Consider the following 22,731-nt stretch of genomic DNA (forward strand, 5'->3'; position numbering starts at 1 on the left):
TTATTTTTAACGTCCCCCTCCCTGTATTTTATTTAAAAGACAGGTCTATCTACTGGTACAGTACTCAAATGCCTGCAACAGCTGGGCCTGAGCCAGCCTGAAACCAGAAACGTGGAACCCATTCCAGGTTTCCCACATGGGTGGCAGACACCCAAGTACTTCATCCTTTAGTAGCAGGAAGCTAGATCAGAAATGGAGCAGCTGAGACATGAATCAGGCACTGTGGTATGTGATGAGGTTATCCCAAGCAGCAACTTAACCACTGCACAACATACCTACTATTTTTAATCTCTTGAGGATCCATTGTACTGATAGGAGCTATCTTTTTGGATGTCCTTTTTTTTTTTTTCATTTTTAAAGTTTATATAAAGGGAACAAATTTCATATACAATTTTTAAACAGATTTTTATTTATTTGAAAGGCAGAGTTAGGCAGAGAGAGAGAGAGAGAGCGCGAGCGAGCGAGCGTGCGAGAGAGCAAGTGCATGCTTCCATCTGCTGGTTCAGTCCCACAGTGGTTGCAGCTGCTGGAGGTGGGCTGATCCAAAACCAGAAGCTTCTTAGGGGTTTTTCATGTGAATGCGGGGGCCCAAACACTTGGGCCATCTTCTACTGCCTTCCAGGCCACAGCAAAAAGCTGGATCTGAAGTGAAGCAGCTGGGACTTGAACTGGCACCCACATGGGATGCTGACACTGCAGGCAATGGCTTTACCTGTTATGCCACAGCACGGGCCCCTCATATACAGCTTTAAGAACATAACGATTATTTCCATCCTGCCCTTCCTCCCTCCATCCCTCCCTTCCTCCTCCTCTCTCTTGCTCCCACTCTCCCTCCTCATTCCTTTCATATTTTTTTCCTAATTTTTGCAGTGACACACTTTATAATCACAAGCTTAATCCTTCACTAAATAGTTTAACAAGTAGCAAGTAGATAAATCAGTTCCTCAGGAACTGTAAACAATCAAATCTCATTATGTCAATTTCACTCATATTTTTTGTACTCTATATATCAGTTACCACAAATATGAGAAACATGATATATGTCTTTTTGGAACTGGCTTATTTCACTAAGCATAAAAGTCTCCAGCTGCATCCATGTGTTTGTAAAATACAGAATTTTATTCTTTTATGGCTGAATACTATTCCACTGTGTATATATACCACAATTTCTTTATCCAGTCATCAGTTAATAGACATCTGGGTTGATTCCATATCTTAGCTTTTGTGAATTGAGCTACTATAAATGGGAGTACAGAGAATTCTTTGATCTGCTGACATCATTTCTTTTGGGTAAATTCCCAGGAATGGGATGGCTGGATCATATGGTAGATCTATTTTCAGATTTCTGTATTGCCTGTACAGGTTTACATTCCAGTCAACAATGTATTAGGGTATCTTTTTCTCCACACCCTCTCCAGCATTTCTTATTTTTTGATTTTTGAATGATAGCCATTATAATTGGAGTGAGATGAAACTTCATCATGGTTTTTTATTTGCATTTCCTTGATGGCTAGTGATTGTTAGATGTCTTAAAACAATACAACAATGGCGTTTGCTGTATTTGACTTCCATGAAATATTTTTCTGTAGCCTATGAAACTGGTAGTAAAAGTACTTTAAAAATTAGAATCAGTCCTCTAAAAACCTGCCACTGCTTTGTCAACTGCATTGATGTAATGTTCTACATCCTTTTTGGTAATTTCAACAATGTTCATAGAAGCATCTTCATCAGGAGTAGATTCCATTTTAAGACATTACTTTCTTGACTCATCCTTAAAAAAACACAGTTCTTAAACCATAAAATTTTTATTATGGAATTAGAACATCTTCAAGCTGTACTTTGTGTGTCTCTGTGTGTGTGTGTTAATTTAATCATACAAATGTTCATTTATACAGTAAGGAAAAACCTCCATCTCTTCCTCTCATCCTAGGAACCATGAGGCCCCGCCACAAACACCCACCCAGTTGTGTGCTACTCTCCAAGTAGAAGGGGCAATCACTGCTGCTCCTCATTCATCCAGGAAGCACTGGAAAGGAAACGCAGGGCAGGGAGGGGAGCCAGTGCAGGCTCTACTTATAATTCAGAGTCACCAACAGTGTTAGACCATAACAAGAGAGGAGAGTGATTAACTTTGTCCTTTGAAGGTAGACACTGACCTTCTCTCTCTAAATGTAAAAATTCTAGATGGTGTATTTTTCCAGTTTTGTTTACATTGAAATCTGTTGTTTAGTGTGGTGGAACACACGAACTTAGCTCCGGGAAGATCAGGTCTGGATTCTGACAGGCCAGAGAACAACTGCAGGGCCTACTGCTGATTCATGCCTGTGTTCTCTAGGCAGTTGGGGAGCACACACAGAAGATCCATCTTTGCTGTTGCTACAGCATATGCTTAGCTCTGCCCCAGTGTCTCATATATGCTTACAGATAATAGTGCAGGCAGCGAAATACTTACATAACAGAATTGTATTCACTTCTGGGCTTAGTGGTAGTGAGGACAGTGAGGGGCGCCTGACTGACTTCATTTTCCCAACATGTAGCTGCCTTCCATCAATTACATTGGCTAGGACTTCTGGATATGTTGTAGCTTCTACATCAGCACTTAATATTTCACTTTGAAGTTTTATGTTATGTTTTGGAGATGGCTTTCTTTCCTTAAGCCTCAAGAAACAGCCTTTGCTAGCTTCAGCCTTCTCTGATTTCCTCAACTGTCTCAAGCTTTCACAAAATTGAAGAGTCGAGACATTGCTTTAGATTGGGCTTTTAGCTTTAGGGAATGTTGTGGCTGACTATCCATAGTACTAAAATTTTCTCCTTATAAGCACTAAGATTGTTTCATTGTATTATCTGTCATTTGTGTGTTCCATGGAATAGCATTTATAATTTCATTCAAGTTTTCTTTAGCATTCACATCTTCTGTTTAGCACTAGAGGCCTAGCTTTCTGTGTATCTTGGCTTTCAATATGTCTTCTTCAGTAAGCTTAATCATTTTCAGTTCTCTTTCTTTCTTTCTTTTTTTAAAAAATATTTATTTGAAAGAGCCATGGCTTGAGGAGGAGGGAGATCGTCCATCTGCTGGTTCACTCCCCAGATGGCCGCAAGGGCCAGAGCTGGGCTGATCTGAAGCCAGGAGCCCGAAGCCTTGAGCCTCTTCTGGGTTTCCCATGTGGGTGCAGGAACCCAAGTACTTGGGCCATCTCCTCTGCTTTCCCAGGCTCATAAAAAGGGAGCTGAATCAGAAGTGGAGCAGCTGAGACTCGAAAATTCTTTGATGATGGTTGCAGGGCAAACAGTTGCCCCTATTTGGAAGATTTTAAGTCCAATCATAGGATCAGGTGTTACTAAATTACTGTTTTAAATTAATTGCCTGGTCTGTGTGGTAGTGGTGATGGTGGCGGCGAGAGGAGGGAGGTGTGGATTTTGAATTTGCGGCAATCAACTGAAAAGTAGGGATTTTTAGTAGGGCAGTATGAGTAAGATTAGAGAGGAAGAGATGGTTTTAAGGTGCAGTTTGCGGTAAAACTGGCATAATTTGATGAGGTAGAAGAGGGTAGTCAGGGGCTAGTTTTGGGGTTTCTTATTTTCCAGTTTGGGTAACTGCATGATTTTCTTAGTTAAAATGAGTAATTTCGGCAAAAAATGTAATCTTAAGTAAATTTCCTCTTTGTAGGACAGGGGACTGAGGTACTACTGAAAAAAGAAGCTTAGTTTCTATAATGGCATGATCAAGGTCAGGATGTTGCATTATTACATTGTGTTTAGGAAACAGTAGTAAAATTAGGATCTGAAATAAAAATTTTGGAGTCATCAGGTACTTGTAAAAATTGGTATTAACTCAGTAACATACCTAGGGGATGCATCACATCTGGTCAGTAAAAACAGTTTACTGTTGGTTAAGAGCAAGATTGGGGAAGTTGCTGGAAGGGAGTACTCCACAAACCTGTGTGACTCAGTGACTTCTCTGCTACATAATACATATAATTGTATTATAATATATAGATATGTGGTTTTTATTAGTAGTAGTAGTATTGATTAATGTTCCTTCATCTGTATACCTCTCATGCAGTATACATTTGAAGTAAATTCTTGACATCATAGTCGGTAAATATTTCAGTGCATGTCTATAGAAGATACTAGCTTTCAGAAACACTAAAAACAATCATTCTTAGTATCATGAAATAATCCCTACTAGTTTTAAAAAAGATATTTATTTGAAAGAAGGAGTCAGAGAGAAAGAAAGAGATCTTTCGGCCAGCGCCGCGGCTCACTCAGCTAATCCTCCTGGGCTAGGCCAGACTAGAGCCAGGAGCCAGGAGCGTTTTTTGGGTCTCCCACATGGATGCAGGGGCCCAAGCCTTTGGGCCATCATCTGCAATTTCCCTAGGCACATTAGCAAGAATCTGGATCAGAAGTGTAGCAGTCAGGCTGTGAACCAGTACCTATCTGTATGGGATACTGGTATTGCAGATGGAGGATTTATCCCCTATGCCACAATGCCAGCTCCTAAAATAGGATTATAAAAAACAAACAAAATTTTCCCTGAGTTTACAAATAGTTTTCATTTATTTATTCAAATAGCAAAACAGAGATAGAGCAACCATTTGCTGGTTCACTCTCCAAATACCTGCAAGAGTAGGGCTGTCTAGCCTTCAGTAAGGAGCTAGTAACTCTGAGTTTTTCACCGTGTGCTGCCTCCCAGTCACTGCATTGCCAGGAACCTGAATCAGAAGTGGACAAACCTGGGCATTCCAGTATGGGATGCAGGCATCCTTAGCAGCAGCTTAACCTGCTGTACCACAATGCCCACCTCACACCCCCGTACCCTCCCCTCTCCCCCAGCCTTTTAAATAGGTAGAAGCAATCAACATAATCTGCTTTTCTAAGAAGGAAAACAGAGAATGTGTTGTTTAAGGATATGGAGTTAACAGTCTGCCTATGGTTATTTTTTAAGCAGTGAGGACACTAGATAGAGTGCTCTAGGGAATGAGATAGTAGAGAAGGATAGTAGAAGAAGCATTGACATAAGGACATGAACAACAAGAAGATATACTCTATTTTCTGAAACAGTATTGTGGGCTAAAATGAGGGAAGGAGCAGCAACAAGTAAAGTAGATAATTCATACCTAATGACTTTTTTTTTTTAACAAACTTCAGAAAGTTTGGAAATTGGACAAAGAAAAAGGGGCTGTCTTAAGATTAGTGAAAATTTTGAATAGTTATTGAAAAGAATCGGAGAGGTACTTAATAAATAAATTGTTGGGATTAAATTTCTACCTGAAGTTGTAGACCAAATTTGCAGTCATACTATATACAAGTGTTTATGGTTTTGTGATCATTGTTCAACACTGCCAAATAGTTTGGAATTTTAGCCTTATTTTATCCTTAGATTTTTTTTGAAGGACATGCCATACAGAGTGACTAAGAGTAAAAGGATGCTGATTAGGAAGTGCTTTAGGTAGTAATGCAGATGGAGACTTACTGAGAAAATGAGATGAGGAGAGGACAGTTAGTCAGTGGAAGGAATAAGCACCAGACTGTGTCTTTGATATTAAATAGCAGATATAATAATAGTTTAGGCACAAGAGAGCTGGAATATGGAAAGATTGGTTAAAGGGTTTGGTTGTAGAAGTGGGGTAACTACAGTCTAGAGACTGTGTGAATAGTCTTTTCAACTGAAAGGACTATTGAGTTTGGGTGTAGCTAGACATTACTCATTACTCATTTGATAGGTAGATATCTCTAACCAAGATGGAGATGTCTACAGTGAATGTGTGAAAAGCAGTAGTAGATGGTCAGGAAATGACACTGATGGAAGATTAAAGGATGCATACATGTGGAGTCAGGGAGAGATCATGGTTTGAGAGACCGTGGGTAAGTTTGAATTCAGAATGTGGGAGAATATTTTCTGTAAGCTAGTTCGGATAGCTAAGCTGTTTCTATGTCCAAGACTATGGCCTAACATAAAACTCAAAATTTTCATACATAAACATATATATGTTTATATATATCATATATAAACATAAAACAAGGCAATTTGATAAATAGATGCTGTGAACAGCATAAATAACAAATACTCCAGAATACTTCTGAAAAAATTTACCATTTTATTCAGTCAAAGTAACATTGAAATGTTACGAGATCTAAAAATAAAGGAAAAGGAGATGAAGAGTCATATGTGCAGAGGCAGTTGGGACTGAAAATCATGAAACTATTTTATCTAATATAGAGCATGGGAGAAGGAGTAGTTGGAGAAAAGTAGTCGGATTAGCACTCCGAAAACCCTTATATACACATTCTTTCCTTTAAATTCTCTTTCCTAAAACCCATAATGATATCCTTTAAAATTGTTTTGGTGTTGGGGAGATAGAAGATGTATCTACAGAGTAGTGAGGTAAGGGGAGTCTTAATGTAATTCAGGTTTGCCATCTTTTTTTTATTTTTATTTATTTATTTATTTAGACAGAGTGGATAGTGAGAGAGAGAGACAGAGAGAAAGGTCTTCCTTTTCCGTTGGTTCACCCCCAATGGCTGCTGCGGCTGGTGTGCTGATCTGAAGCCAGGAGCCAGGTGCTTCTCCTGGTCTCCCATGCGGGTGCAGGGCCCAAGGACTTGGGCCATCCTCCACTGCACTCCCGGGCCACAGACAGCTGGACAGGAAGAGGAGCGACCGGGACAGAATCCAGCGCCCCGACCGGGACTAGAACCCATGGTGCCAGCGCCGCAGGCGGAGGATTAGCCTATTGAGCCACGGCGCCGGCAGGTTTGCCATTTAATGTTTAAGTGTTTTGAGATTTAAAGTAAAATACCAGTTATCCCAGACAACTCTTATGGAATCATACTTGTAGGTTCTACTTAGTAGAGATTTTGTCATATTTCTAGAATGCCTAGTGTTTAATAAAGGCACAAAACAGAAATAATGCATATTTGTAAGAATTGAGATATAAGAAATGTCTAGTAAACTGTAAATTAAACAGTCTTCATTAAAAGTGATCATTGTGTTATGCTATATTAAACTGTCAATGATATATCTTAGAATATTATACTTTGTGTAACATTTTTTGAGCTTTACTGATACTGAATTTTTATATCTCATTGGAGATGGTGAGCTTGGTGTGGTAGAGAACATTAGTAAAATAAGGAGGAGAAACCTGATCACAGGCATCCCAGGGGTATATTTAATCAAGATGATTGCCTTGGGCAGCTGGCTGGCATGGTGCTCCAGTGAGCAGTGATGGAACTGATTTTTCCAAGATTTTTATCCATAAACTTCACCTAACTTTTCGCTCTACCCTCAATTTTGCAGTCCATGATATTCTGAATACTTTAATAACGGGGAATACTTTATCCATTTTGAAAACTTTCATGAGGTTTATTCTCCCCTACCCCCAAATTAATTTTCTCATTGGGGGTTATATTATTTCACAGTAAATACACAGTAACTGTAATAATCACTGTTTTCCTATTATACAATGTATTATCATTTTTTAAAAAGGATTACTTACTTGAAAGGCAGAGTTAACAGAGAGGGTGAGGCAAAAGAAGAAGAGATCATCTGTCCACTGGTTCACTCTGTAAATAGCCATAACAGCCAGACCTGGGCCAGGCCCAAGTCAGAAGACAAGAATTTTTTCTGGGTCTCCAACATGTGTGCAGGGGTCCCTAGCACTCGGACCATCCCCTGCTGCTTTTCCAGGCACATTAGCAGGGCACTGGATCAGAAGTTGAGCAGCTGAGACTTGAACTTGTGCCCATTTTGGATACTGGCATTACAGATGGAGATGTGCCACAGTACCAACCCCATAGAACATTATCGTTCTACACTGATTAAATGTTCTATTTCACTTTATCTTTCAGAACTGAAAGTTGGAGATAAGCAAATGCGATTGTAGGCTATATAAATTATCCCAAATTGAAATAATCTTAAAAAAATTGTCTAATTAAAAAAAATTGAGAAGCAGCTAGAGATATCTCCCATTGCTGGTTGTCTCTCCAAATGCCTGCTAGAGTAGAATTGTCCTGGCCAAAGCTGGGAGCCAAGAACTCAATGCAGGTATCCCATGTGGTTAGCAAGGACCCAGTTATTGAACCATCTGCTGCCTCCCAAGATTAGAAGGAACCCGGAATTGTGAGCAAGGATGGATCTTAACCTAGGTATTCTGCTATGGGACATGAGCTGCTTAATTGGCATCCTAACCACTAGGGCAGTGCCTGCCCCAAGTGTCTAATTCTGCTATGCTAAATGGACATGATGTTTTTAAAAATTCCTTATGAATGACATAAGGGTAGGCATCTGGCTTAGCAATTAAGACACTAGTTGCTTGCATTGCACTTCAGAGTGTTTGGTTGTGGTACTGGTCTCCTTTAGCTCCTGACTGCAGCTTCCTGCTAATGTAGACCCTGATGGGGGCAGCAGTATAGTGTCCTGTATTTGAGTTCATACCACCACGTGAGAAACCTGGATTGAGTTCCTGGCTTTTTCAGGCATTTGAGCAGCGAACCAGCAAATGGAGACTCTTATCTATTTGGCTCTAAAATAAGAAAATAAAACAAAAAAGATAACTTCAAGGTTAGAAGGCCTAATAAGTTGTAAACTGAACTTTTACCACATAGCCATGCTAGTTGAGTAAACAAATACTTCTCTTTGTCAGGAATTGTTATTCTGCTCCAGTTTCCTACCGTGGCCATCATACTTGTACATCCTCAAGTCTTTGCTCAGATGTCACCTCTTTAGAAAGTCTGAGACCATCCCTTTAAAGTACTTTTATTTCTCATAATACTTCTCATGATCTCAAATTGTTATATTCACATCTCTGTTTTCTAATTTTATGAACTAAAAAAAAAGTTTTTATTTTTTGTTTTCTTTTAAAGATTTACTTATTTTGAAAGAGTTACAGAGAGAGCTAGAGCCAGAGAGAGAGAGAAAAAGAGATCTCCATTTCCCTGGTTCACTCCCCAAATGACCACAACGGCCAGAGCTGAGCTGGTCCAAAGCCAGGAGCCAGGAGCTTCTTACAGAGAGAGGTAGAACCAGAGGGAGAGATGGAGAGAGGACCTCCATTCTGCTGGTATACTCCCCAAATGATCACAATGGCCAGATCTGAAACCAGGAGCTAGGAGCTTCTTCTGGGTCTCCCATAGGAGTGCAGGGGCCCAGGGAGTTGGGCCATCTTCTGCTTTCCCAGGCCATATAGCCGAGAGCTGGATCAGAAATGGAGTAGCTGAGACTCGGACCGGCGCCCATATGGGATGATGGCACTGCAGGCTGGGGCTTTAACCCACTGCGGCACAGCACTGGCTCTGAAAGAACAGCTTTTAAAGACAGGGATTTAATCTAACTTATTTGCCATTCTATTTTTAACAATTATTTAGAAAGGTGCCTAATGTATAGGAATTGCTCTATAAATATTTCTTTAGGGTGGGAGGGGTGGGTAAGGCAGGAAGAATAACAATATTCCTAAAGTTGTACTTAAGAAATTTGTATTCCTTAAAAATTAATTTATAAAAAAGATGCAAAAATATTTATTCAAATAATGTTAAGTAACATCTAAGCAAATACTTTTTTGTGCTAGAAGTGTTATTCTGGACTGATTTTTGTCCCCCCAAAATATATGTCAGGTTTTAAATCATGTATCTGTGGCTGTAACCTTACTTGGAAATTTACAGATGTAATCAAGTTAACATGAGGTTGTGTTTGCATTAGTGTGGACTGTAATCCAACATGTGTGGTGTTAATAAGCGAAAACAGAGATGCAGGGAGGAGGATACTATGTGAAGACACAGACATACAGACAAAGGGCAGATGGCCATGTGAAGATGGAGGCAGAGAATTAAATTAATGCTGTAGCAAGCTAAGAAATACCTGGAGGTACTGGAAGCTGCACAAGTCAGGTGGGATCTTCCTCTGGAGGCTTTGGATAGGGCATGGCTCTGCTAACACCTTGGTTTTGGACTTTTAGCTTCCAGAACTCTGTGAGAATAAATTGCTGATGTTACAAGGAACCCAGTTTGTAGTACGTTGTAGCAGCCCTAGGAAACTAATATGAGGGAAGAACCTTAGGAATGCAAAATATAAACATGAAGGCAAAAGAAAATCTTATGCTCATTGTTGTATCTTCTGACTTTTCAAGTTCTTTGGTTAGTCATTTTCTTAATGGGAGTAAACATAAATTTTATTAATTTTATTTGTTTATTTGGTACACTGCTGTTAACCTCCATGTGTTATGCAAATAGTTTTAAGTAATTGAGTAGTTATCATAGTTTAAATCTTCCAGAGATTGAGACCATATTGGCTAGGGATAGGAAAGGGGAACTGCATAGCACTAATAACCAGCCTTTTATAAATGGATTATTATAAGTGGATTACTAAGACTTAAAGAAATGTTACATAGTGATTTAGATGTCTGCATCTGATATCAGAGTACCTCAGTTCAATTCCCAGCTTCAGCTTCCAGTTCCAGCTTCATGCTAATGCCGACAGGTTGTGACTCAAGTAGTTGGGTTCTTGCCACACATGTGGGAGACCTGGATTGAGCTCTTGCTGCAGGCACTGGCCCAGCCCTGTGTGTTTCAGGCATTCAGGGAGTGCATCAACAGATGGGATCTCTGTTCCTTCCCTTCCTCCCTTCTTCTTTGTCTCACTACCTCTTGGATAAATTAAAAAAAAAAAAAATTTTTTTTTTTGAATCTTGTGCTAAAAATGGAAAGGTCATTTGATAAAGATACTTGACCTGTTTTCCTTCATGACTTAGATCTTTTATTGACTGCTATTTTAGAATATAATTTGGGAGTTATTGTTCTTCTTTGGTGAAGCAATGTTAGTCTTTAATACGCTTGAAAAAACAGTATCTCACATAACTGTACCACATTACAGTTTTCAAAAGCTAAAAGGTAACTGGCATATTAGTATGCAGACTTCATTCAAATTTCATTAATTGTCCTACTAATGTCCTTTTGCATTTTTTGGGACCAATGTAGGTCACACATTTTATTTAGTTGCCAAGCTTCTCCTTTAATTCAGTACAGTTCTTCAGCCTTTTTGTATAATGACCTTTGTACTTTGGGGAAATTCCTGTTTATTCTGTTTAATGTTCCTCAGTTTGGGTTTATTTGATTATCCTTGTGATTAAATTCAAGTATGTCCTTTTGTCAAGAATACTACAAAAATGAAGTTGTATCCTCTATCATATTAGGAGGCCATTGTTGCTATATCTCATTATTAGTAATTTTAACTGCAATCCCTTGGTTGAGGAGGGTCTTGCTGGGTTTCTCCACTGTAATATTACTGTTTTTTCCCCCTTTTGTAATTAGTGCTCTGTGGCCAGATATTTTGATACTGTACTTAAAGTTTTTAATATTTTTGCCCTACAGTTTTAGTATCCATTAATGATTTTTACCTGAAAAAATTATTGTGTTGTATCAGATGATTTTCCTGTTTCTATCATTCCTGCTAAGTTTACTTTCCCTATACTCCCATTTCATTTGTTCTGAATGAACTGTTGTTCTTTAGGTTAGAATCCATTATAATTTAGCTTTTTACAGTATAACTGTTAAATTTGGAAGAGTTTCTAGATTGTAAGATTAAATCAGAATATGTTTTGAAAACTCACATGTAGCTCTGTCTGGATTTAATACAATTCAAAATTTGCTACTTTATCATTCCAGAAACTATTTGTTCAGAATTCTCAAATATAAAAGACCTTTTTGTAAACAGGTACACAAGATTATAATTTTTATGTTTTATCTTGTTTGAACCTCAAATTTTAAAGTTGAATTTAGCTGTGGAATTTATTAAGAATCCATTCTTCCAGGTCACCACCCCAGGGGATTTTTTTTTAATCCCCGCTGCTTTATCAGATTTAATCTGTCCAAAACTATTTTTTTTTTTTTGGTCTTAGTAAATTTTGAGTTAAGAGTAGTTACAATAATTTCAACGTTTTTAGATACCATCACTGACTAATATTGCCTTTCATTTAATAGGTTTATTTTTTTTATTATTATTTATTTACTTGAAAGAGTTACACAGAGAGAGGAGAGGCAGAGAGAGAGAGGTCTTCCATCTGATGATTCACTCCACAATTGGCCACAATTGCTGGAGCTGTGCCATCCCGAACCCAGGAGCCAGGGGCTTCTTTCAGGTCTCCCACGAGGATGCAAGGGCCCAAGGACTTGGGCCATCTTCTACTGTTTCCCAGGCCATAGCCGAGAGCTGGATCGGAAGTGGAGCAGCCGGGTCTTGAACTGGCGCCCATATGGGGTGCCAGCACTTCAGGCCTGGACGTTAACCTACTGCGCCACAGTGCTGGCCCCTAATAGGTTTTAAATATAGGTAGAGGGAACATAATGGATGGAGGAGAGCAAGAAGAGCTGGTATTGACTTTCAATGACTGCTGTTGTTGCATCTCTTTACTCACTGAAAGTGTACTATAATATTTCAGTATGTCTCCTGGAAAGTACAGATTTATCCCTAGTTCAGAGAACACAGTTATGCATGCCACTTTGAGATGTGTTTATTATATTGTTCTTGTTTCAAAAGTGAAATTTGCATTGTGGAGCCAGTTTAGAGAATACTTTACTCTTGAGTTATAAATTTTTGTAGAAATTTTAGTTCATGATTTTTGTTTATGGGAAATTTAGCCCAGTGGCATTAAAAACATATAGTACTCACATACTTACACACTCATATTTTAATGGAAATTGAAAATAAAAAGATTGGTGTTTAATGATGTTTGATTATGTTAATGATCACCAGATGTTAAAAAATTCTCATCTAAGTGTTTTTGTTGAATTTCATGTTTTTTTTTTTAATTTTTTCATAAGGCTGTGGTGAAATGATGATGGTTGTGTAAGCGCTTGCAAAATCAAATTTTATTTATTTGCAAGGCAGTGAGACAGAGGCAGAGAGGGAGTTCCTATCCACTGTTTCACTCCACAGATGTCCAAAATTACTTTAGGCCAGAACTGAAGTCAGGAGCTGTAAAGGCAATCCACGTCTCCCATGATAGAAGTAGAAACCTAGTTACTTGAGTCTTCACTGTTGCTTCTGAGGATCCTTGTTAGAAGGAAGCAGGAATCAGGAACTGGAAGCTGAAATCTAACCCAGGTACTCCTTGTTGGATGGGGGCATTTTACCTAAATGCCTGCCCCCTTTTTAAGGAAGACATTTTGTTACAAGTATTTTTATTTTAGAATCTGTTTAACAGTAGATAGTAGGCCAAACCTCTGCCCCTGGCACTGGCATGCCATATGGTTGCTGGTTCGTGTCCCAGCTATCCTTCTTCCCATCCAGCTCTCTGCCAATGGCCTAGGATAGCAGTGGGAGACGGCCTAAGTGCTTGGGCCCCTGTACCCAGTGGGAGACCCAGAAGAAGCTCCTGGCTTTGGATCAGCCCAGCTCTGGCCATTGAGGCCATTTGGGCAGTGAACCAATGGATGGAAGACCTTTCTCTGTCTCTCTTACTGTCTGTAACTCCACCTCTCAAGTAAATAAATAACATCTTAAAAAATACCCAAAAAAAACATTTATTTGCTGTAGTCAGAAACATTTTTGTTTTACATGCACAGTTGCTTAAATGGGGGTGTGCTTTCTTCATGAAGCTGTTAGTCATCAGACAGTTGTTACTTGTATGAATAGGTAGAGGCATTACTAAAATATTTAAAAGAATATAATTTTTAATTAGGTCAGTGTATGCGGTGTTTGAATTTTCAGAAAACTAATTTTTAAAAATAAAGCATTTTCCTACACAGTATGTGGAAACAAATTATTATAATGTTAACAAAAAGAGCTGTCAATTTTTTATTTGCAAGCCTTCTGTCATATATGGTCCAGGATGATTTAGTATAAGGTGAGTTAATTTCTTTTTTACTTGTTAGCTATTTTTAAGGCTGATGACTTTATAGAGCTTTTTAAGAGCATGCCAACCAATAACACCTATTTCTGATTGGCTGCTTGTGTGATTTAAAGAGCACTTTTTTTTGTATAATTTTGGAGATCTTTATATTTAAGATTCGTTATTTAAGCTTAAAACTTTCATTTAAAAATAAGGTAATACATGTCTGCAGTTCTTTCTTACGATGTTTCGATTAAGCAGGATAGTAGAGATTTACATGACTATTTAGACCCTGCCATAAATCCACAGTTTAAATTCCTGCAGTCCTTTCAAAGTTTGTTTAGGACCTGCTTGTTGCTGATCTGATGTTTTAGTTCATGTCAGATTCTTTTCTGTTGGCTCTACTTGTCATTTTTAATTTTTTTCCTCTTTGCTAGATTTTTTTAGTTAGGATCTGACTTTTGATTGTAATCTCTCTATAAGGCTCTAATTTGAATCTGTATAGTTGATGCTCTTTTTTTCTACTTCTTACAGAAAGTATACCTGTTCTAGTTGGATTCCTGAAACCCTAATCATTCATTTGCCCAAGAGGCAATATTTTTCTCCAGAGAACAACCAGATGTAGAGCTTGCTATAAACTTTTTATAGCCATAATATTTTATAGATTACCAGAAATGAGAAATTTTAATTAAAAGCTCAATTATATAATTAGTATTTAACTAGTTAGAGGTCATAATGAGGGTCTGATATTGTACACAGTGGGTTAAGCTGCTGCCTGCAATGCTGGAACCTCATTTGATTGCCTAGTGCCAGTCCCAACTGTTCCACTACTGATCTAGCTTCCTGCGTAAGTGCTTGGGCAAGCAAAGGAAGATGGCCCAGCTGCTTGGGCCCTTGCCACTCACATGGAAAACCCGGATGGAGTTTTAGGTTCTTGGCTTCAGCTTAGCCCATTCCTGGCCATTTTGATGATTTGTAGAGTATACTAATGGATAGAAAATCTCCCTCTCCTTTCCTCCTCCCCCTCCAGAAAAATTCATTATGAGAAAAAGATTCCATTTATAATAGCATTAAAATTAAACTTCATTAACAGATTATCCACTTATTTCCTCCTTTATTAAATTTTGTATACTAAGATGTATGGTATGTCTTTTTTTTTTTTTTTTAAAGATTTATTTATTTATTTGAAGGAGTTACACAGAGAAGGAGAAGCAGAGAGAGGCCTTCCATCCACTGGTTCACTCCCCAATCGGCTGCAACAGCCGGAGCTGTGGCTATCCAAAGCCAGGAGCTTCTTCTGGGTCTCCCATGTGGGTTCAGGGGCCCAAGGACTTGGGCCATCCTCCACTGCCTTCCCAGTCTAGAGCAGAGAGTTGGATCGGAAGTGGAGCAACCGGGACTTGAGCCGGCACCCACATGGGATGCTGGCACTGCAGGCAGCAGCTTTTTCCACTAGGTCACAGCGCCGGCCCCATGTCTTTTATTTTTATATTTGCTCATTGTTAAGGTTCTTTTCTGTGTGCCAGACATTGGTTCTTTAGGATTAGAAAGATAAGACATTTCTCTCTAAAGCTAGAAATTGGACTAAATCAGTAAAAATATGTGGCAGATTATTGTGTTTCTATACATGTATACATTGTGTTATGATCAAACTAGGGTAAGTAGCATATCTTGCACCTTAAATATTGATAATTTCTTTGTGTTGCAAACATTCAAAATGCTCTCTTTTAGCTATTTTAAAATGTATAGTATATTAACATTATAGTCACATTCTGTATGTATATGTTGATGTATATGTATATTGCATTTTATTTACTCATCTGGTCATGGACACTTGATTTAATGTCTTGGTTATTATAAATAGTGTTGTAAGAAGCATGACTGAGCATGGTCTGACAGACTTCTTTCTTTCTTTCTTTTTTTTTTTTTGGTACATGTTTCTGTTTGTGGGATTATGGGATCATATGGCAGTACTGATTTTTCTTAGGAATATCCATACTGTTTTCCTTAATGGCTGTACTATTTTATATTCCCACCAATCTTGTGTAAGTATTCTTTTTTCCCTAGCGGTTATTTTATGTCTTTTTGATAATTACCATTCTCCCAGGAGTGAGGTTGTATCTTATTGTGATTTTGATCACTATACTTGATAACTATACTCACTGTACACCCCCTGTGCAAACTCCTGTCCCTAAATGCACCTTTTTAATTCACCAAATATTTACCAGGATTCAAGCATTAAGGATATAGAGATGAATGAAAAGGGCAAAAATGACATTTCATGTGGGGTTTACATTATGCCTTTCTTTTTATCTGCCACTTCTTCCTGTAGCTAGAACTTTATAGTCATTTAAGAGTTCCAGATATTTTACCATTAATTGCCCTCAAGAGCTGTATGAAGTACGACTACTCCTTTTTTAAATAGATGAGAATACTGAAACATAGTGAACTCCCTTTCAGAGATAGAAAGTAGCATACATAGTATAAGAGCCCAGACAGACTCTTGAACCCAAACTCTTAATTCTCCTTGCTTTATATTTCCTTTTGGTTATAAAATTTGTGTTACCAAGGCTTTTTTTGTTTTGTTTTCTTTTTAGAAACCGGATTTTTACATCTATGTAGACAAGCTAATTCTTTTTATTTTATTATTTTATTGAAAGAGTTACAGTGAGGTAGAGACAGGGAGAAAGAGAGAGGTTTTCCACCTGCTGGTTCACTTCCCAGATAACCACAGTGGAAGGAGCTGAGCCCATCAGGAGCCAGGAGCTTCCTCCAGGTCTCCCACATGGGTATAGGGGCCCAAGTACTGAATCATCTTCCACTGCTTTCCCAGGCTTTGAGCAGGGAACTGGATCCGAATTGGAGCAGCCAGGACTTGAACCAGTGTTCAAGTTCCTGTTAGCACCGTAGGTGGAGGCTTAACCTACTATGCCATATTGCTGTTCCCAAACTGTGATCTTTAAAAATTGTTCTTAATTTAGTTTGTAACCATTTGTGAAATAGTATGTTATACTTTGAATTAGACTAGCAGTTATGTTCTATGTCCTTCACCCACCCTGCCCTTTTTGTTTGTAGCATAGTACATGGCAAGTGAATGAGTGTAATCCATGTGCCTCTTTGTGTATGTACTCTTACATACATGTAATTAAATCCACCCAAGATTATAAGATTGGGGGGGAATGGTTTGATATTGAAATTGGAGATGACCCCCTAAATACTGGCATGCGTAAAGAGGGCAGCATGGTACATTTTAAGCTTTTATTTAGTGAGAAAGATGCATGGGAGAGTGACAGCTTTATTAAGAGAGATAAATCTGGGTTCATACCGAGCACCAGGAACCAGCTACATGGAGGAGCATCTAGGCCTGGAAGCCTAGGGTACATGGCTACAGCAAGCTCCCTCCTGGCAAGAGGCCAGGGAAGAAGAAAAGGCCAAGACATACCCTGTCCCAGGCTTTTAACCCACTTCCAAAGCAGAGTGATTAATTAACCTGATTGGCTGGTGGGCACCCAGGTGTGGCTAGGTAGGGGCATGAAGTCACACAGGGACCAGGGACGTGGTGAATACGTGGTCTTCCAGCTCACAAACCTAATCAATTTTAACCTGTATGCCTGCCTACTTCATTATCTGGATAGATATTTGCTAGATATCTGTTAGATACCTTAACCTGTGGACACAATATTTACTAGGTGTTATTTAATGTGATTTTATTAGGTTTTTAATTTTTAATTCATTTACTTTTTATTTATTTATTTTGCAAATGTATCAGCCATTTATTTTGGTTGTTTTTTGAAGCAAACAGTCAAGCTTTCCCGATCAGGACTGGCAAATGGAGTAAATAGAAGCTTCTGGGTAGAGTGAGGAGTCAGGGGGAGAATAGTCTTACATCTGTATGGCCCCATGTGCTTTATTTCTTGATTGTTAACCTCTCTTTCTTTCATTGCATATTCCTTTTAAAAATAGTTTATGTATTTTTTATTTTAAGATAATATTTGCAATTTACTTTATAATCAAAGGCTTGATGGCTCCACTAAGTAAAGATTTCAATAAATAAAAAGACCATAGTTGAGCAGGAAAATATGCAAGAACTATGTATCATAATGAAATGAAAAGATGTTCAACTTCATTCTTATAAATTTGAAAACAGTTATAAAATCTTTAAAGCTACAGTGATATATAATTCTTAGCAATTTGAAAAATATTTAGAACAATAGACTCTGGGTTTTAGGGAATTTTAGGTTCATAGCAAAGTTCAGAGGAAAATACCGAGAGTACCTTTGCATTGACCCAGCTTTGTCCACTATTAATATCACACTGGAGTGGTACATTTTTTATATTTGATGAATGTACATTGACATGTAATTACCATCCAAAGTGTATTCTTTATATTAGAATTCACTTTGGGTGATTGACATTTTGTGAGTTTAGACAAATGTACATTCCCTATTAAAGTATCATGTAAAATAGCTTCACTGCCCTAAAAATCCTTTCTGCTCTGACTGATCTTTTTTCCCTGTTCCTGTAATCTCTGGCATCCCCTGATCTTTTGATAGCCTAGTATTTTGACTTTTACAGAATATCATATAGTTAGACAGAAGCTTCATCTGGATTTCCTGCATGGGTGGCAGGTACCCAGATACTTGAGCCTTCTCTTAGGTACATTAGCAGGGAGCTGGATCAGAAGTAGAGCAGTCAGGACACCAACTGGTGCCCATGTGAGATGCTGGCATTACATGTACAGCGTTGCCTGCCCCAGCACAACATCAGCCCCTCCTCTCTTTTTAATACCAAACAATATTTTGTTGTTTAAACGTACCACAGGTTATTCTTTCACATACTGAAGTGCATGTTGGTTTTTTGCAGATTTTAAAAATTATGAATAAAGGTGTGGTAAACAACATTGTACAGGTTTTTATGTGTGTATATGTATATGTTTTCAACTTTTAAATGTAAATACTAAGTAGTGCAAATACTGATAGTGCTGATTGATGGTACTCTATATATTGTGATATAACCATTTTATTTTAATATAATTGTTTTCTGTTTTTGCTTTAAAGGATTGCCTTGTGGTTGTTAAAAATTTTGCACTCTGCAGCGCTTGAGTATTTTCCTGCATTGTGGAACAAACTCTCCAGCAATGATTACCTCAGAGTTGCCAGTGTTACAGTAAGTATTATAGTTTTATTTTTTTGAAGGAAAAATTTGTACAACATATTTGGACAATGCATTTGAAATCTATGCATTAGGGTATATAATTATTATATCCAAACATGGCCCTAGCTGTTGGAATGTCAGCTTGTTTTTTGTTTTTTTTTTTTTTTAAATTCATGGAAAATTTGTATCATGAATAAACTATGGAAGGATTTCAATATGTTCTGTTTTCTGTTTTTTTAAGATTTATTTATTTATTTGAAAGGCAGAGTTACAGAAAGGCAGAAACGGTGAGAGAGAGAGGTCTTCCATCCCCTGGTTCACTCTCCAGATGGCCACATTGGCCGGAACTGCGTTGATCCGAAGCCAGGAGCTTCCTCTGGGTCCCCCACATGGGTGCAGGGGCCCAAACACTTGGATCATCTTGTACTGCATTCCCAGGCCATAGTAGAGAGCTGGATCCGAAATGAAGCAGCTGGGGCTTGAACTAGTATCCATATGGCATGCCAGCACTGCAGGCGGTTGCTTTACTTGCTACACCAGTCCCTCAATATATATTTTTTAAAATATTTATTTATTTGAGAGGTAGAGTTACAGACAGAGAGAAACAGAGAGGTCTTCCATCAGCTGGTGCACTCCCCAAATGACTGCAATCGGCAGAACTGTGGTGATCCAGAGCCAGGAGCTTCATTCCGGTCTCCCATGCATGTGCAGGGGCCCAAGCACTTCGGCCATCTTTTACTGCTTTTCCAGTCCATAGCAGAGAGCTGGATTGGAAGTAGAGCAGCCAGGACTAAAACTGCGTCCATATGGGATGCTGGCGCCGCAGCCGGAAGATTAACCTACTGTGCCACAGCACCAGGACCTCAATATATTATTATTATTTTTTTTTAATTTTTTGACAGGCAGAGTGGACAGTGAGAGAGAGAGAGACAGAGAGAAAGATCTTCCTTTGCCGTTGGTTCACCCTCCAATGGCCGCCGCGGCTAGCGCACTGCGCTGATCCGAAGGCAGGAGCCAGGAGCTTATCCTGGTCTCCCATGGGGTGCAGGGCCCAAGCACTTGGGCCATCCTCCACTGCCTTCCCGGGCCACAGCAGAGAGCTGGCCTGGAAGAGGGGCAACTGGGACAGAATTCAGCGCCCCGACCGGGACTAGAACCCGGTGTGCCGGCGCCGCAGGCGGAGGATTAGCCTAGTGAGCCGCGGTGCCGGCCTCAATATATTCTTTCAACCAACATAAACACATTTTTTAAATTCCATTTTCTATGAATTTTTTGAAGTACCCTCGTAGTCAATAAAAAAGGTGTTAATGTTCTGTTTAATGGGTCAGCAAACCATTAGCCATGGACTAAAAATGTCATGCCACCTATTTAATTTTGTAAATTAAACATTATTTAGATCAGAGCCACCCTCATTCCTGTACATATTGTTTGTAGCTGCTTTTTGTTACATATTGTGACAGCAGCTGTATTACCTGGAAAGCCTAAAATAGTCTCTGCATTTACAAGAAGCAGTTTGTCAGCCCTCAACCTATATCATGCTGTATCATGTCTGCCCCTCCCAGTCACCCTCATTTCTTCATTAAGAGTTTTTTATTTTAGGCTGGTGCTGTGGCTCACTAGGCTAATCCTCCGCCTTGCGGCGCCGGCACACCACGTTCTAGTCCGGGTCGGGGCGCGGATTCTGTCCTGGTTGCCCCTCTTCCAGGCCAGCTCTCTGCTGTGGCCCGGGAGTGCAGTGGAGGATGGCCCAAGTGCTTGGGCCCTGCACCCCATGGGAGACCAGGAGAAGCACCTGGCTCCTGCCATCGGATCAGTGGGGTGCACCAGCTGCGGCGGCCATTGGAGGGTGAACCAACGGCAAAGGAAGACCTTTCTCTCTGTCTCTCTCTCACTATCCACTCTGCCTGTAAAAAAAAAAAAAGAGTTTTTTTTTTTTCTGAGGTTGATTGCTGAGCCATTCTGGTTGTTAGAAGTAATCTAGGGTAAATATGCCAGTTGGCATTTTTGTAGCATATCATTAGATTTGTTGGAGCTGTAGGACAGAATTAGGAGTATGATTTATTTTCAGTTCTCTGGGACATGTAGTCACAATAATAGTATTTTGTAGCTTTTATCATGATGCAAATAAGTAACCTGCATACTTTGTTTCTATATGATAACTGATTTAGATAGGAAAATCATGAGATAATTATTTATATTGTTACTGCCCTAGTTAATTTACATATCTCTTTTCCAAGAGAAAACCTTCTGATTCATCTCCAGGCCTTTTCATCCTTTAGAATTCTGACAGAAAGCTTTCCAGATTCTTCTATTGCAATACTATCAGGACCTTCTCCTCCTTTCCCCTCATGTGTAGTGGATAAGTAAGTTATTTCTTCTGCTGACCTCACTACTGTTTACTCAGTAAGTTAAGTACTTAAGTACTTTCCCTTACTTTGCCGACTCACTGTCCATCTACAACTTGGCTAAGGTATCAAGTTTCCTGGAAAGTTCCTCTAAGCCCTCAAAACTCGAGTATTCTTCCTTCTATGCTCTTAAAATTCCCTGTGTTTTTTTTCTAGTACCATACTTAATGGAATGTCCGAAGTATTCATTTATTAGAGAGACATACAGAGAGAGAGAGACAGTTCCCATTTGCTGGTTCACTGTCCGAATACATACAACGGCTAAGACTGGGCCAAGACCCAGGAACCCAGTGAATGTCTCCTCTGTGGATGGCTGGAACCCAGTTATTTGAGCTGTCACTACTACCTCCTGTTGTCTACATCGGCAGGAAACTAGACCTCAGAATCGACCTGTGTACTTTGATGTGCCGTCTTAATTGCTTGGCTAAATGTTCACTTTAGCAAAATGTTTTATAACCCCTTCTTTTTGTTTCTGACCTATTCCTAAACTGTTTGCTTTTGTGCATCATATAATATTTTGAGAACTTTGTCAGATAGGTTTGTATATATTATTATGCTTTACTTATCCATCCAGCAATATCCTGTTTTCATTGTATACAGAAGAAAGGAAACATGATGTGTCTCTTTGTATTTATAAACTTCATTTTCTGTCATCCATAAAAGCAGTATATTAGAAATTGATATCTAAAATTGTCTCAAAAACAAAAACATGTTATGAATTAGTTGTCTTTAATGTTCAGTCCAATTTGATGTTTTAAAAGCCATTCCAGTAATTGAAATTATTATTTGGCTTTCTTTGGATATTTTAACTGGGGGTGTATTTATCATATGCGTTCTGTTTACTGTTAAGCATTGTCATAATATTATTGGGGTCTGCGCCGTGACGCAGCTGGTTAATGCCCTGGCCTGAGGCACTGGCATCCCAGATGTGCGCCAGTTCAAGGCCTGGCTGCTCCACTTCTAATCCAGCTTTCTGGTATGTATGGCCTGGGAAAGCAATAGAAGATGGCCCAAGTCCTTGGGCCTCTGCACCCATGTAGGAGACCTAGAGAAATCTCCTGGCTCCTGGCTTTGGATTGGCACAGCTCCGGTCGTTGCAGCCAATTGGGGAGTGCACCATCGGATGGAAGACCTCTCTCTCTCACTCTTTGCCTCTCTTCTCTCTGTGTAACACTGACTTTCAAATAAATAAATAATTTTTTTTTAAAAAAGAATTATATAAGTTACCACCTAACTTATTTCTAAAATGTATGCAAGTTCCTAGGTAGATAGAGCATGTAAAACAGAGTTAGTCCTTATTTACATGAAGCTTATAAAGATAGATATTAATTGAATAATCACAACTACAT

The 22,731-nt window shown here is 39.0% G+C and overlaps 1 protein-coding gene across 6 annotated transcripts in view; it reads left to right on the forward strand.

The window, feature by feature from the left end:
* STAG1 (STAG1 cohesin complex component) overlaps window positions 1-22,731 on the forward strand; it is a 381,935-nt gene that overhangs the window by 89,403 nt on the left and 269,801 nt on the right. For all 6 annotated transcript variants that reach the window (XM_002716398.5, XM_070072783.1, XM_070072784.1 and 3 more), the window contains one exon: window positions 18,881-18,989. In XM_002716398.5, the coding sequence (XP_002716444.1) occupies window positions 18,961-18,989 (29 nt within the window). In that variant the 5' untranslated portion in view covers window positions 18,881-18,960. The remainder of the gene's footprint in view (window positions 1-18,880; window positions 18,990-22,731) is intronic.

This window comes from Oryctolagus cuniculus, chromosome 4 (assembly GCF_051225735.1).
Source record: "Oryctolagus cuniculus isolate XC-2025 breed Fujian yellow rabbit chromosome 4, ASM5122573v1, whole genome shotgun sequence".
Taxonomy (NCBI): domain Eukaryota; kingdom Metazoa; phylum Chordata; class Mammalia; order Lagomorpha; family Leporidae; genus Oryctolagus; species Oryctolagus cuniculus.